This window comes from Ooceraea biroi, chromosome 1 (genome assembly GCF_003672135.1).
Source record: "Ooceraea biroi isolate clonal line C1 chromosome 1, Obir_v5.4, whole genome shotgun sequence".
NCBI classification, from domain to species: Eukaryota; Metazoa; Arthropoda; class Insecta; order Hymenoptera; family Formicidae; genus Ooceraea; species Ooceraea biroi.
Genome location: NC_039506.1, coordinates 4,767,886 through 4,781,252, shown reverse-complemented (window position 1 = coordinate 4,781,252; position 13,367 = coordinate 4,767,886). Strand labels below are relative to the sequence as shown.

The window sequence follows — 13,367 nt, the reverse complement described above, 5'->3', positions numbered from 1 at the left end:
AATCGCAAACGCTTTCGCTAGATCTTTCGTAGTCTCTGTCTTACCAGTGCCTGCTGGACCAGTTGGTGCACCACCGAATTTCAAATGTAATGCACTGGTAAGCGTGAGATAACAGCGTTCAGTCAATGGCGTAATTACTAATCTTCCATTGTTACCTAAATATTCATATCTATAGAATATAGAAAAATATAATACATTATAATGCATGATATAGGATATTATAATAAAACGCGTATATATCATATAGTTTTAATATATATATGTACATATATAAAATATATGATACATAGATAATGCATTACATACTGTTACATAAATCTTACAAAAATTATTAAACGAAAATTTAAAAATTTCCGAAAGAAAGTATAAAATTGAATTGTACATATAAATTAATATCTTTAAGCTGTTAAAATAATAAGACTAAATTGCAAATTCTGAACTTCAGTTTACTTTTTGTCAAACTTTTTAATATTACTTGCTTCTAATAATACTTGCTAGAAGTTATTAGAAATTTTCCTTTTGTCTTTATAATTTTAATAGGTAGCATAAAATTACATATAATTTATATATAACATATAATTTATAATGCAGAACGAAAAAAATATAATAATAATTTAATAATAATAGTATAACAAACAAATAATAATTTTTCAAAGAATCGGTAAACTTACTCATATGGAAATTCGGCGTTTACTGCTCGAACCTTCAAATCCTTATTATTCATCCAATAATATCGTAATTGAGAGATCCATTCGAAATCGTTAACACTGGTTACCCTCTCTTCTATCAATTTATACAAAACATCTTTAGCATGCACTTCAATTGTGATCACAGCCTCCAACATCAATCTTTGACTTTCAGTTTGCGGACTGCGTATTAATTCTCGTAACGTCTCGAGCTGTAAAATATCATGTAAGCATACACATATACATTATTTCCTAGCCCATACATTATTCTCTAATTATTTAACCACATAATAATATTATCTTTGCTTTAAAAATGTGAAGATAAGTAAGTATAAGTATAAGTATACTTTACGTGCATATTTTTATGAGTTTTTCAATGTATACTGATTTATACTGAATATAATAACTAAAGGTTTTATTGTACAGGTGCATGAAATAACACGCAGAAAATATTGTGTAACTCGAGAAACGTGTTTGATTATACAAATGTAAAACTTACGCCATGAAAAAGATATTAGAAAGCTGTGAGAAGCTGTGTTTTTGTGAATATTTAATATACTGCCAGTTTTGGTCGACGAAATATTCGTTTTTATATTTATTTCCCTGGCTGACTTCAAAGTTTTATTATATTAATTAGAAAATCATGATTGTATGAGAAAGCAGAATTAAAAAAGCGATATACTCTTGTAACATGTATAACTAAGTTGCTGATGGCAATTTTGGAATGACGTTAGTGCAAAAGATTTACTGTTGTGTTAAAACTCTGTGTTAAATAAAGTTACAAAGTTTTTTTATATAGAATTATTTTTGAAAGTTTTTAATATTCTTTTCATATATATATATATATATATATATATATAAAATTCTGTAAAAAACTTATTATGTAATAAATTACATAGTTTTTTTACATGCTTAATAATAAAAACAAACAATAGCCAATAGTTGACTTGCTATCTAAGAAAAAATTAAACAAAATATTTTGTAATAATTTTATACAAAATATAGGATTTAAAGTACCTATATATATGCGTGTGTGTGTGTACTTTAAATCCTATATTAAATAATATATTAAATATATATATATATATATATATATATATAATATTATTTTATTTTCATAATTGTCCCAATTTCTTTGATAAATACAAGCTTTTATCATTAACTTAATAAGCAATAGTAAAAAACTTATTATGTAATAAATTACATAGTTTTTTTACATGCTTAATAATAAAAACAAACAATAGCCAATAGTTGACTTGCTATCTAAGAAAAAATTAAACAAAATATTTTGTAATAATTTTATACAAAATATAGGATTTAAAGTACCTATATATATGCGTGTGTGTGTGTACTTTAAATCCTATATTAAATAATATATTAATTACTCAAATCATTTAAACTTATTTTGCAAGAAACAAATTCTAAATGTGGATATTTCGAGAGCAACAAATTCGGAAAAAGTTCCAGGACGCAATTTAAGCTAGGAACAACCTTTGAATCATATATTTCTTCTGTATCGTTGCACGCTGAGTGTTTTCAGCTATTGGTTAAACTCATTTTGCATGCAACAAATTTTAAGGGCTAGAACTTTTTCATTTCTGGGTCTACAGTATTTTCAATCGTCGAGAACTCTTCGCAATACACCATGTAACAATATAAATATCCCAGAATTACTCGAAAGAATAAAAACATTTTCAACCACGAAACTTAGAAAACTTCTAAGGGCTAGAACTTTATCATTTCTGGGTCTAAAATATTTTCAATCGTCGAGAACTCTTCGAAATAAAGAAAAATAACAATAGAAATATTCCAGAACTACTTGGAAGTCTAAAAAAATTTTCGACCTCGGAACTTGGAAACCTTGCACGCTGGATGTTTTCCGCTATTTTTAAGCTTATTTTGCAAGAAGCAGCTTCTATATATATGCATATTTTCCTTCTTTTTCTTTCTTTCTTTCTACAAAGATATTTATACTTGCTTCTCTTATAAAACAGTAATATTTTAATACTACGTACGTGTAACAACATCAGATTGTAATAATCAGAGAGCGTGTCGTTCCTGATGCCCTCTTCCACATGAGCAGTCCAATAAGCTTGGCCGCCGCAAAGGACTACTTGGCCCGGCCACATGCATACCCATTCTTTACGTGGTGTTTGTTCCACCACCTCGAGAGCCTCGCTGATGAACTCCCGCAAAGTATTGCGCATCGCACTCTCGACTTGCCCTAGCCAATCTTCGACATTTCCCTTGGGACAGATCGGCGGCCGCAATGTGACTTCTTCATACTCGGCGGAGTACATTCCGATTATCCTGAGATCCACCTCAAACCTCAGCTCTCTTATGTTCTCAAAACACTTTTTCAAGTGCGGCTGCACTGCCTGTACGTGCTTCGACTGAACAATGATTTCTAGCAGCTCGTCGTCACTCAGGAAAAAGAAGCGAGGGAAGATCATCCGCTTGGTCTCCAAATAATCGGATAAACCCTTCTGGACGATCTCCAGAAGCGATAGGCATTCTTTCAAGCTCTCGAACAATATTTTATCCGGGCACGTTATAATTATCTGTATAGTAAGTAAAATAAAGTTTATTTATCGCAAAATGCGCAAATATAATTAATCTGACAATATACATCGCTTTACAGAATAATTAATTATCGCTGCTTATTTATTTAAAAATTTTTTAAATTGATTTAATGTTTTTGTTTGTCTCTTAAGCTTGAAAATTGAATTTTATGTTTGAACGTATTATTAGAGCAACGCATTTATTTCCAGTGAGGTTTTATTTAGAGAATGAATGATCTAGAAAGTTAACAAATTAAATAATAAAATATTTTGCATACATGTGAGTACTCGTACGCGTTTTTCATGATGCGCCTCCAGCTGCATTCCATTGTATTAAATTGCCGTGATTCCACGGGTAACTGTCGGTTAATAGTTTTAGACGAAAATATTGGTTCCAGATACATCCACTGCCTGTATATATATCATATTAAATTAATATATAAAATATCTAAACATACAATAGCCAGTAAAAGCTAAGAATTGTTACTTTTGCACTTCAATCCACAATGTGATTACTTCTTGAATTAATCTTAATTTAATTTCCCAATCAATAATTTGAGTTTCAAAGGCAGCTTTGTAAGGACTAAAACTAATTTGCTGAATGTTAAGTATGTCATCATCCAAGAGAATAAGAACATCATCAGAGACTTTCATTATGTATGTACCTGTAAGGTCAACAAAACGTTACTTGTATTATAAATTATTTAACACGTGTATTATAATACAGTATAAAAAGTTATAAAAAATTAATTAATGTTCAAGGTAAAAAAATATTATATCTCACATTAGGCTTAATTATTTCTATCTGGAAAAAGTAATAATAATAAGTAAAATATATTATTTATGTTAAAAATTTGAAAATGTTAAAATATCAAAATATAGGTTTTTCTATACTATTTATAGCTTTGAGAAGCTTAAGTCTACAGCAAATGAAAGCCCGAAAAGATATCAAATTTGATTTGATCTCCGAATTTGTTGCAATTTCATAGAAGCATGTATAAAAGGAAAATTATTTTTGCGCACTTGTAGTTTTGTAAGGAATAATGTCCATTGTAATAGTTTTCCATTCAGCTATTATTTTACTTAGTGTGTCTTCTATCAAATATTCTTTCGCTGCTGCGTCCGCAACACTTTTTATAATTTCTTCGAAATTCATTACGCCGAGAACCACTAAATTTTTAAAAGTTAATGTCGGTGTGAGCGCTATTTGTATGCCAGTTTGCTTGCTAAGTTCCTCAAAATCTCGGGTCTTCATTCCTGGATTTCGAAGAGCCTGTATCATGCTTATGTACGGCCTGAATGCTTCAATTTGATCTCTTATAGCGATCGCTATAGCAACAATGTCTACGAATCACAAAAAGAATCACAAAAGACAATATCAATCATTTTTATCAATTTTTTATCAGTATTTGTTATCTTCTTATTATTTGTAAATTTCTAATATAGTGCATTCAATGTTCAATTCTGAGTGAACTATTGGACTAGTGACCTACTTGAATTTTCTTGGAAGAATTTTATACAACGTGACATAGTTTTCTGCATATCGTTCACTAGATTTTCGATCTCATTTGCATTAACAGTTATTAATGGATTGTCGATCCAAATCTCCTGCCATTTTAACCAATCTGCATTTAAAAATATAAAAATCAGAATTATTCTATGCTTAAATTTATTATAAATAATATTTAATTATTACGATATTATATTAAACGAAAAGAAAAAAAGGCTTAAAAGTTTATAAATTCATCTTTTTTCTGTCATTTACGTTATTATAATATTACCGGATGCAGTACTCCATAAGCTCTGATACGGTTCGAATTCCTTCATCATCTCGTTCAATCGTTCAAACGGTACTACGTCCATGCCAAATAATTTTTGTCGCTTGTTCAACAATAAACCTAATTCTTGGCATTCCTTCATCATTTTCCAAATCCTCTTTACTTCTATCGCCATTTCGTGTACTTTAGTGATGTCCGTTTGCAATGATACGTTTGTAATATTTCCCACGAGTGTGTCAATTCTTTCCGACAGCATAATTTGATCTTGCACTTGCACTTTGTATAATTTTTCATATTCGCTGATGAAACGTTCCGTAGTTTCTTCTACCTGTAAAGTATATGATTCGATATGATAACAAGCATAATGTAATATGTATTATATCAAGAATAAAATTACATAAAAACGCAGAATATATAAAGTTGATTATTGAAACAGCGTTAAGCATCTAATTTATGCTCTATAAGTCTGCGCTAATATGTACAATTTTGTAAGAAATTTTTTTACATGTAATTGCACTTGACGAGGAAAACTGATGGCTTGCCACTTAGCTTCGAAGTCCTGATCAGACAAATTCCACCAGAAATAATCCAGAATGTCGTATTCAAATTTTAGTCTCTGAACAGTTTCGTTCAGAGGTTTCACTGTTAGTGGTATAGTCTTCATCCACTCTTGTTCCTCGAACAGATGCTCGATATTACGCGGCGTTGCTTTCAGTCTCGCTTTGATCTGCATATAGTTAATTAGAACGATGTCAATCTTCGCTCTCAAACTTCCCGTCAACATAATAAGTAACTGCGTGCAACAATCCTGTCGTTTCTGTACCAGGAATTGCCTTAGAGGTTGAACATTTACACGAAAAGGTCCTATGATAATTTCCTTCGGTAACGCAAGTTCGAGAATTGATTTCATTCTAAATTGAAACGATATTTCGTCTTTGACTTCCAATGCGGAGTAACCTGCGTTTTTAAAATCCCTGAGAAAGATAATGATTAAAAATGACAATTCTTAAATACAATAATATAGCATTATATTCTAAAAAAATATAAAGCCTATTTTCATTATTTATCGATTCTCAGAAAGATAAAATAATACTTAGAATAAATAAACGAATTCAAGAAAATACAATTTAGAATTAAAAAAAATTAAAATAATATATTATTAAATAGAATTGAAATAAATCACATATATTCTATATTATAATCTTTTACTTATATTTTAATATTATTTGAAACATTATAATATTAATATTAAATTAAAATTAATCTTAATATTAACATTAGAATTAAGAAAATCTAATCTAACGTAATTTATATTTGATATTTTGCCGTTGGCCATATTCCTTGTTTAGAATCAGTTAAACTGCTACCATTGCCTGAAGCAATTTAGACTCACTTCACGTATTTTTCGACGTCCAATTTAAAAATTCCTAAATACTGCTGATATTCGCTTGCGTATGCCCGCAGGGGTATTATAGACTTTTGATAAGCGGTTCTCAAGCGATCTCGGACCTCACAAACTTGCTTCTCCAATAAACCGACTGAACTGAGGTACAAATCTTTCGGGAACTTTAAAAAACGTAGCAAAAAAGGATGAACTTGCTTAATTTGATGACACTGGCTCAAAGAATTATCCAACAAGGTCACGATAACTTCCTGCAATCAGTGAAAAACTGATGTATTAAACCGGCATTTGCAATAAAATTAATTTATCGTATTATTTTACCATAAATTTTCGAATTACGTATTACTTTTTATTACAATTAAAATAATTTATAAACAAATTATCTAATTTATGAATTAACAAATAAAAATTAAAAAAATCTATATCTATACATCTATACCTGAAATAACTCAAGATCCGTTGTGTAATAAGCAGCTTTGTCGTTCATCATTAAGTCGATATTAAAAATAGGGTTTATTGGAGAAATAAATTGTGTATTTACAAAATCATCTCCCCACATAAAGTTCTGCTCCACATTCAGCGTACAAAGTGCAGGAGATTCTAATACTTCTAAATACAAAGCAATTGATTTTTCCACGAGATTTCGAAGTGCAATCTGCAGCAAAAAATAAAATAGTATGAAAATCAAATCTCTCAAATTTCGAACTTTTATTGATTTAGTAAGTATATCCAATAATTATATTGCCTTTATGTACAATTATTGATTTTTAAGCGCAGTCCGTAAATCTAATGTTTAATTTTCTTTATCTTTTATGTATCCAGTCATGACAACTATAATTAGACATACATACGAAAACTTTTAAATAATTTGCAAATTTTTTAATATATGTTGTATTATACATATTGTAAAGACTAAGGCAAAATTACGAATTGCAATTAAATGTTTGAACATACTTGCATTTTATGTATAATAAGATCCATAAATCTTTTCAGCTTCGTCATATTGTACATAGTATGGTCTTTTTGCTCAAGATCAAACCATCCTTTTCCAATGTCCCTTAAGCACAGTCTGACTAACTGCGTAATTCTCTCTAGCCACAATTCCTTCAAGTACTTTATCACCGTGCTAGTTTCTTGAAGCTGTTGCGATTCAAACTCCGACAAGAACATGGATTTTCCGTAATTTGAGACGAAAAGATTCATATTTGATACATAAAGACACTCGACAACTACGCACTGCATAGCTTCGCGTACCTCCGGTAAAACGTAAAGGATCATCCAATGGAAGAAACGTTTCATTTCCTGTAATGTTCCGTGATTATAAAACTAAAACGTAGTAAAAATGGATATATTAAAATATTCTTTGCAAATACCGTGAAGTCTTCCATTCCGGTATAAATTTTTCCCGTTTCCGGCACTTTAAACGGATCTTGAATGTTATTTATTTCCTCCCACGTAATGAAATTAAACATTTGCGGTTCTACTTTTATGAGAGATCTCCACATAAGGTCGCACATAACACGCCTATACTCCAAAACGATTTCATCTATTAACTAGAAATGTTAAGTTAAAAATCGATATTTAATCGATATTAAGCAAAATAGACAGTAAGCAATTATGTACTTACATCAGAAAGATGTTTAAGTTTATATTTCATGGAAGTATGTCGAGTAACCGAGAGGATTATAACTTCTTGCTGCTTTTCATCAAGTGTCGGCATGCCTTCTACTTGCATACAATCCAAGTAAAACTGGTATCTGCATATAGTTTAAACAGAGCTCAAATATCGCGAGATAGGAGAGACCATCATCTTTACTATGTAATGCTGAATATAATGCTGAACAATTTCTTATTGATATCAAAATTCCTATTACAATTAAACGATAATTAACTAAATTATTCTGGTAGCATAAAACCTGTCCTTATTGTAGTTTTAGTCTTGAAAGTAGGTTATTTTTACATAACAGTTTTTTAAGTTAAATAATATTCAAATTTTTAAATCAACCTAATGATATTTTCAGCTATTTGTCTTTGTTTAACAGCAGTAGCTATCCTCTGGACAAATTTTCTCGGATCTTCTGCGAAGAACCGAATGTAAATTCTAGGTAGATGGAATTTTCGCTTTAAACCATCCAGAATGACAACGGTCCAGACCCTCTTTTCGTCGTCGTAATCTGTAACGGCGGCATGAAACCAGCCAAATAAATCGCTCAGCAATTCCTTGTTGCGATCGAATATTCGTTCCTTGCGCATGGCCTTTTCAACAAATACTGTAGCTGGTATGGGATAACGGACGCCGTCGATGACGCCGAGATTTATCCAATCATCCACTGTCCTGAGATAAAAGATTGCAGAAATAAAATTTTACATATTACCAATTAATTGTAAAAATAGTATAATATATCGAAAATTTCATTCTCAGCATAATAAATTATCTTATCATAATAAGATCGCATTGTTGCAAACTTGTGCAAAATGTGTAATTTAATCGCAAAAATATGACTCTAGACCTATAACTCTAGGCAATATAAAAAATAATGATATCAACAACTCAGAACTGCTCGGAAAAAGAAAAAATTTCTTAGGGCTAGAACTTTTTCATTTCTGAGTTTACGGTATTTTTAATAGCAGAGAACTCTAGGCAATATAAAAAATAATATCAACAACTCAGAACTGCTCGGAAAAAGAAAAAATTTCTTAGGGCTAGAACTTTTTCATTTCTGAGTTTACGGTATTTTCAATAGCAGAGAACTCTAGGCAATATAAAAAATAATATCAACAACTCAGAACTGCTCGGAAAAAGAAAAAATTTCTAAGGGTAGAACTTTTTCATTTATTGTTTTAACGAATTTTAAATCATCGAGGACTCTAGGCAATTTGCCAAATAACAATATAAATAGCACAGAACTCCTCGGAAAAAGAAAAAAATTTTAATGGGTAGAACTTTTTCATTTCTAAAGAATTTTTAATCGTCGAAAACTCTTCGCAATATGCCAAATCCACTCTTAAAAAAGCCGTGTTAAATGTCTTCGCGTGGAGGTTAACAATTTGGTAGAGTGTGATGATTGTGCATATAATAAATAATAGATGAATATTATTAGTCGAAAACATTATTAATATTGAAAAATAAAATAGCGCGCGCCTGTGTTGTACTAGTATACGAAATTGTAACATGTGTAAACGTATAAGTTATATTAATTATTTCATTTGTTGTTTTCTGTAATATATGAAAATTTTAAGTACAAGTTTTAATATTTATTTTCTAATATATTCAATTTAAATTTATTATTATAAATAAATTTATATCAGTTACATAAATATCCTTTAATTATCTATGGACATAAGGTAAAGAAACTTCTATAAAGCAGAAGCTTCACTTAAGTAATATTCAGTTCACAATATGCTGTAATATTTCTTGTTCTTCCTACTACTCATACTCAAATTCCTTAGCACAAAACTATACTTCTGTTGGAATTTACGGAGAACGTGAAACTGAGTTTGACTTGCAAGCTTCTCTAATTCTACTTTACTGCTACATATTTCATATCATATGAAGCTGCTGTAATAGAAGTAAAGCATGTCTCTGTTATAAATCATCGTCTTACTTTCACATGAGAGAAAAAGAGAGAGAGAGAGGGGAGGGGGTACTTTAGACGTAAATTATCATTTGGTTTCAATAATTCCGTATAAAATAAAAATTTAATACTAATTATAATAAACGATCACTTTTAAATTGTAATCACATTAAATTATGTATCATAATGTGTATTCTAAATAGCATAACATATAAAATAATTTAATTATGCATAAATACTATTTAATTTTGATAACATTTATTAAGTGAAATCTATATGTATTAAATGAAATCTGTATACATATAATGCATTAAGAAAATGAATAATAGACATATTTTATGTTAAAAGCTCAATCCTTAATTTTCTGCCGTTTATCTAACTTAATTAACTTTCTCGGTCTTCAAAACTTATATACTTTTATACTCCACCACTTTTTTTTACTACAAAATTTTAATCTTAATCACATTAACCTTCCACTCTCTACATTCTTGCTGCTATTATATACCTTGCAATTTAAATATCTAATTTATACGGCAGAGTGTGAGTAATTTTACTCGATACTTGCAGATAACTTTGCAAATAACTGAGAAATATCATTTAAAGTAATATTAGCCTTCGAAATAGTAAACTCAATTAATAGATAATACATATTTCATACCTGCAGTCGTATTCTTCGTCGTCAAACAGTTCCAACGGTAAATAATTCGTTCTGACGTATAAATCATATTTCTCTTCGTAAGAAAGTAACGGACGAATCTTTTCAGGTGGCAGCATGTCATGTGGTTTGACACCTTCCGCTTCTAAAGCATCTTCAATTTTAAAATTTTTATATTCTCTTCGTCTCCTTTCCATTTCAACGTTTCGGGGCAGGATTTTTGGCTCAATATTGTACTCCATTTGCACTTTCGGTAAAAATGTCTCCGCTGGAAAAGCCTCCATTTAGAGAAATACAAAGTCATCAAAAATAGTCGAATATAATGCATCTAATGCATTTAAAATATAATCTATGCATAAAAAGTACGTATTTTTATGTGATATTTCAGTGAAATGTAATAATGAAACTAACGGAAACGGATTTTAGATCTCGTGATATCATGAATATATATGCTGAAATTTGTCAGCAGGAATTAATTTCAAAACATTTCAAATTAGTATCGTCAAATTAAGATTACTTTAACCAATGGGATAATAAAATGAATTATATAATTTAAATATGCATTAATTATTTTATTTATATTTATTGTAAGATTAATTAATTAACTTCGCATAATAATCATGCAATATACATACGATCGACTTGTCATCAGGAAACGTTATCCATCGTTCAGAAGTGCTGAGATAAGTTGGCGCTCTCCGTATTTCGATAGCTTTCACAATCGGACTGTGCTGTTCCGTGAGAACTTGCGACGCGATATTGATTCTTCTTGGAACAGTAAGCGGAAGAGCAGCTTTCCTCGTATTGCCTATGCGATTAATTAAGCCATTTATTATGATTGACATGATTATCTAATTAAGTTCGATCTGATTTTCATAATGCAAATGAAATAGTTATGGAGATGATATCTGTGATCATTTCGGAATAATAACCGCTTTTAGTACCTTGGATATTTACAACACTCATTATGGAATATTTACAATAAATGCAAACTTAAAGTGACTATTAAATGCAATTGTTACGCTCGTTTATATAACGCTATTAAGCAAAATTTATATTCTAACTATTATCGTGCACATTGCAGATTCTGCTATTATAAATGTGAAGTTCGTTATTGACAAAACTCGCAATATATTTCCGCGATTGTGTTTTGTATAAATCCATTTATCTCTTAAAGATAAAATTAAAAAATAAAGATAATGTGAGGACGCCAAGAATGCTAAATTTAACTTTTTAGTCTTGGCGACGGAATATATTCCCTTATAGAAAATATATAAAATAAATATAAATATATGAAGTACATAAAAAATTATTTTTATATAATTATGTAAAATAACGTAATATTAGTAATTATAATTTCTAATATAATCATTAATTTAAGTAATCAGATTAATTTAATTATAGTACAATTTTTAATATAATCAATAATTTAATTAATCAGAAATACAATATAAATTATTTCTCTCTTTCTCTTTCTTTCTCTTTCTGTAACATAAATTCAAGTTTTATAAAGACACATTCAACTTGGGATTTCTCGATATTCGAAAATTGACGTTCGGCACCCCAGGGGCTTTCACTTTGAATATCGGTGGTCCTCAGAGCTTAAAACTGGATTCTGGACATCGCAAATGCCATCACAATGAAATTCGACAGTTTCATGATATTCAGAGAAATCCTTCGATGTCGCAGTGGTTATATTGAAAAGCATCGATAAGTATCGACAAGCTTTCGATGCTTTGAGTGTATGTGTTTCATTACATGGAAATTATAAAATAACGTAATATATGTAAATGCAATTCTTAATGTAATTAAACATACAATATAAATTCTTTTTTTCTTCTTTTTTTTCTATATAAATTCATATTTTATAAAGACACATATAATTTCGAGTTTTTCGATGCTCAGAAATTGATGCTGGATATTCTTGATTATCACTTTGAATTTCGGTGTCCTTCCGAGTTTAAAACTCATTAGATAAAAAGTTACTCTTAGCTAGCTTCTATCGTTCTATCTTTCTTAATCATTTTCGTCCCTTAATATTTTAAAAGCACGCGAAAACGGAAGACGAATTAGTTTAAATATTCCGGATGTCGATCGTGCAGTTTTACGCATTCATGCATATATAGATAGTTTTTAAATAGAAATTTTTATTTTCTCAATATTCGTTAATGAGGACAGAAATGAGCTCGGTTGTGCCTATGGGATCATTTTGAATGAGGAGATAGACCTTATTATATAATATAATAAGGTAGAGATAGTGTAATTACATAATTGGAGTGTAAGTACATAATTGCGTCCTGCGCAGCGGTTTAACTTTGAGTGCGGCGTACGTGATACTTCACTAAACGTATTATATTGGGTCGTCCGGAAAGTTCGTGCCGATTTTGAAGGAAAATTCAAAGGCAACATTTTTTTATGTCGATAAATATTTATTGACTTATGTATGCACCGTTTTGTTTCACAACCTTTGTCCATCTTTCACGCAACTGGAAGATTCCATTCTCCCAGAACTTCTTAGGTTTCTCGGCGAAAAACTCCTCAAGGTGGTTTTTTATGTCGATCAAAGAGTTGAAGTTCTTGCCGCTAAGAGAATTTTGCAAAGACCTAAATAAGTGAAAGTCTGAAGGTGCAATGTCTGGTGAATACGGTGGGTGAGGTAACACATCCCAGCCAAACTCCAACAATTTTTGTCGGGTAGTCAAAGAAACAT

The 13,367-nt window shown here is 30.1% G+C and overlaps 3 protein-coding genes across 3 annotated transcripts; all 3 read right to left on the bottom strand.

Moving 5' to 3' along the window:
* Nucleotides 1-2,425: 2,425 nt before the first annotated feature.
* Nucleotides 2,426-3,199, bottom strand: LOC113563330 (dynein heavy chain 12, axonemal-like). Its single transcript, XM_026974789.1, has one exon. The coding sequence runs from the start codon at nucleotides 3,137-3,139 to the stop codon at nucleotides 2,435-2,437; it is 705 nt and encodes a 234-aa protein (XP_026830590.1). The 5' UTR covers nucleotides 3,140-3,199; the 3' UTR covers nucleotides 2,426-2,434.
* A 14-nt stretch (nucleotides 3,200-3,213) lies between these two features.
* On the bottom strand, nucleotides 3,214-4,595 carry LOC109611505 (dynein heavy chain 1, axonemal-like; the record flags this gene model as incomplete). The annotated part of the gene is made up of 2 exons (XM_026975150.1): nucleotides 3,214-3,912; nucleotides 4,271-4,595. Coding segments are annotated over 2 exons (507 nt in total), but the record flags the coding sequence as incomplete, so codon positions are not given.
* LOC105287119 (dynein heavy chain 1, axonemal) lies at nucleotides 4,499-11,623 on the bottom strand. Its single transcript, XM_026975146.1, has 12 exons — nucleotides 11,602-11,623; nucleotides 11,293-11,465; nucleotides 10,661-10,935; nucleotides 8,433-8,774; nucleotides 8,055-8,184; nucleotides 7,801-7,980; nucleotides 7,382-7,729; nucleotides 6,867-7,082; nucleotides 6,419-6,678; nucleotides 5,543-5,999; nucleotides 5,029-5,353; nucleotides 4,499-4,872 (listed from the first exon to the last, which is right to left on the bottom strand). Exons 1-12 carry the CDS (start codon nucleotides 11,621-11,623, stop codon nucleotides 4,721-4,723), a joined length of 2,880 nt encoding a protein of 959 aa, XP_026830947.1. The 3' UTR covers nucleotides 4,499-4,720.
* Between the last annotated feature and the right edge of the window lie 1,744 nt (nucleotides 11,624-13,367).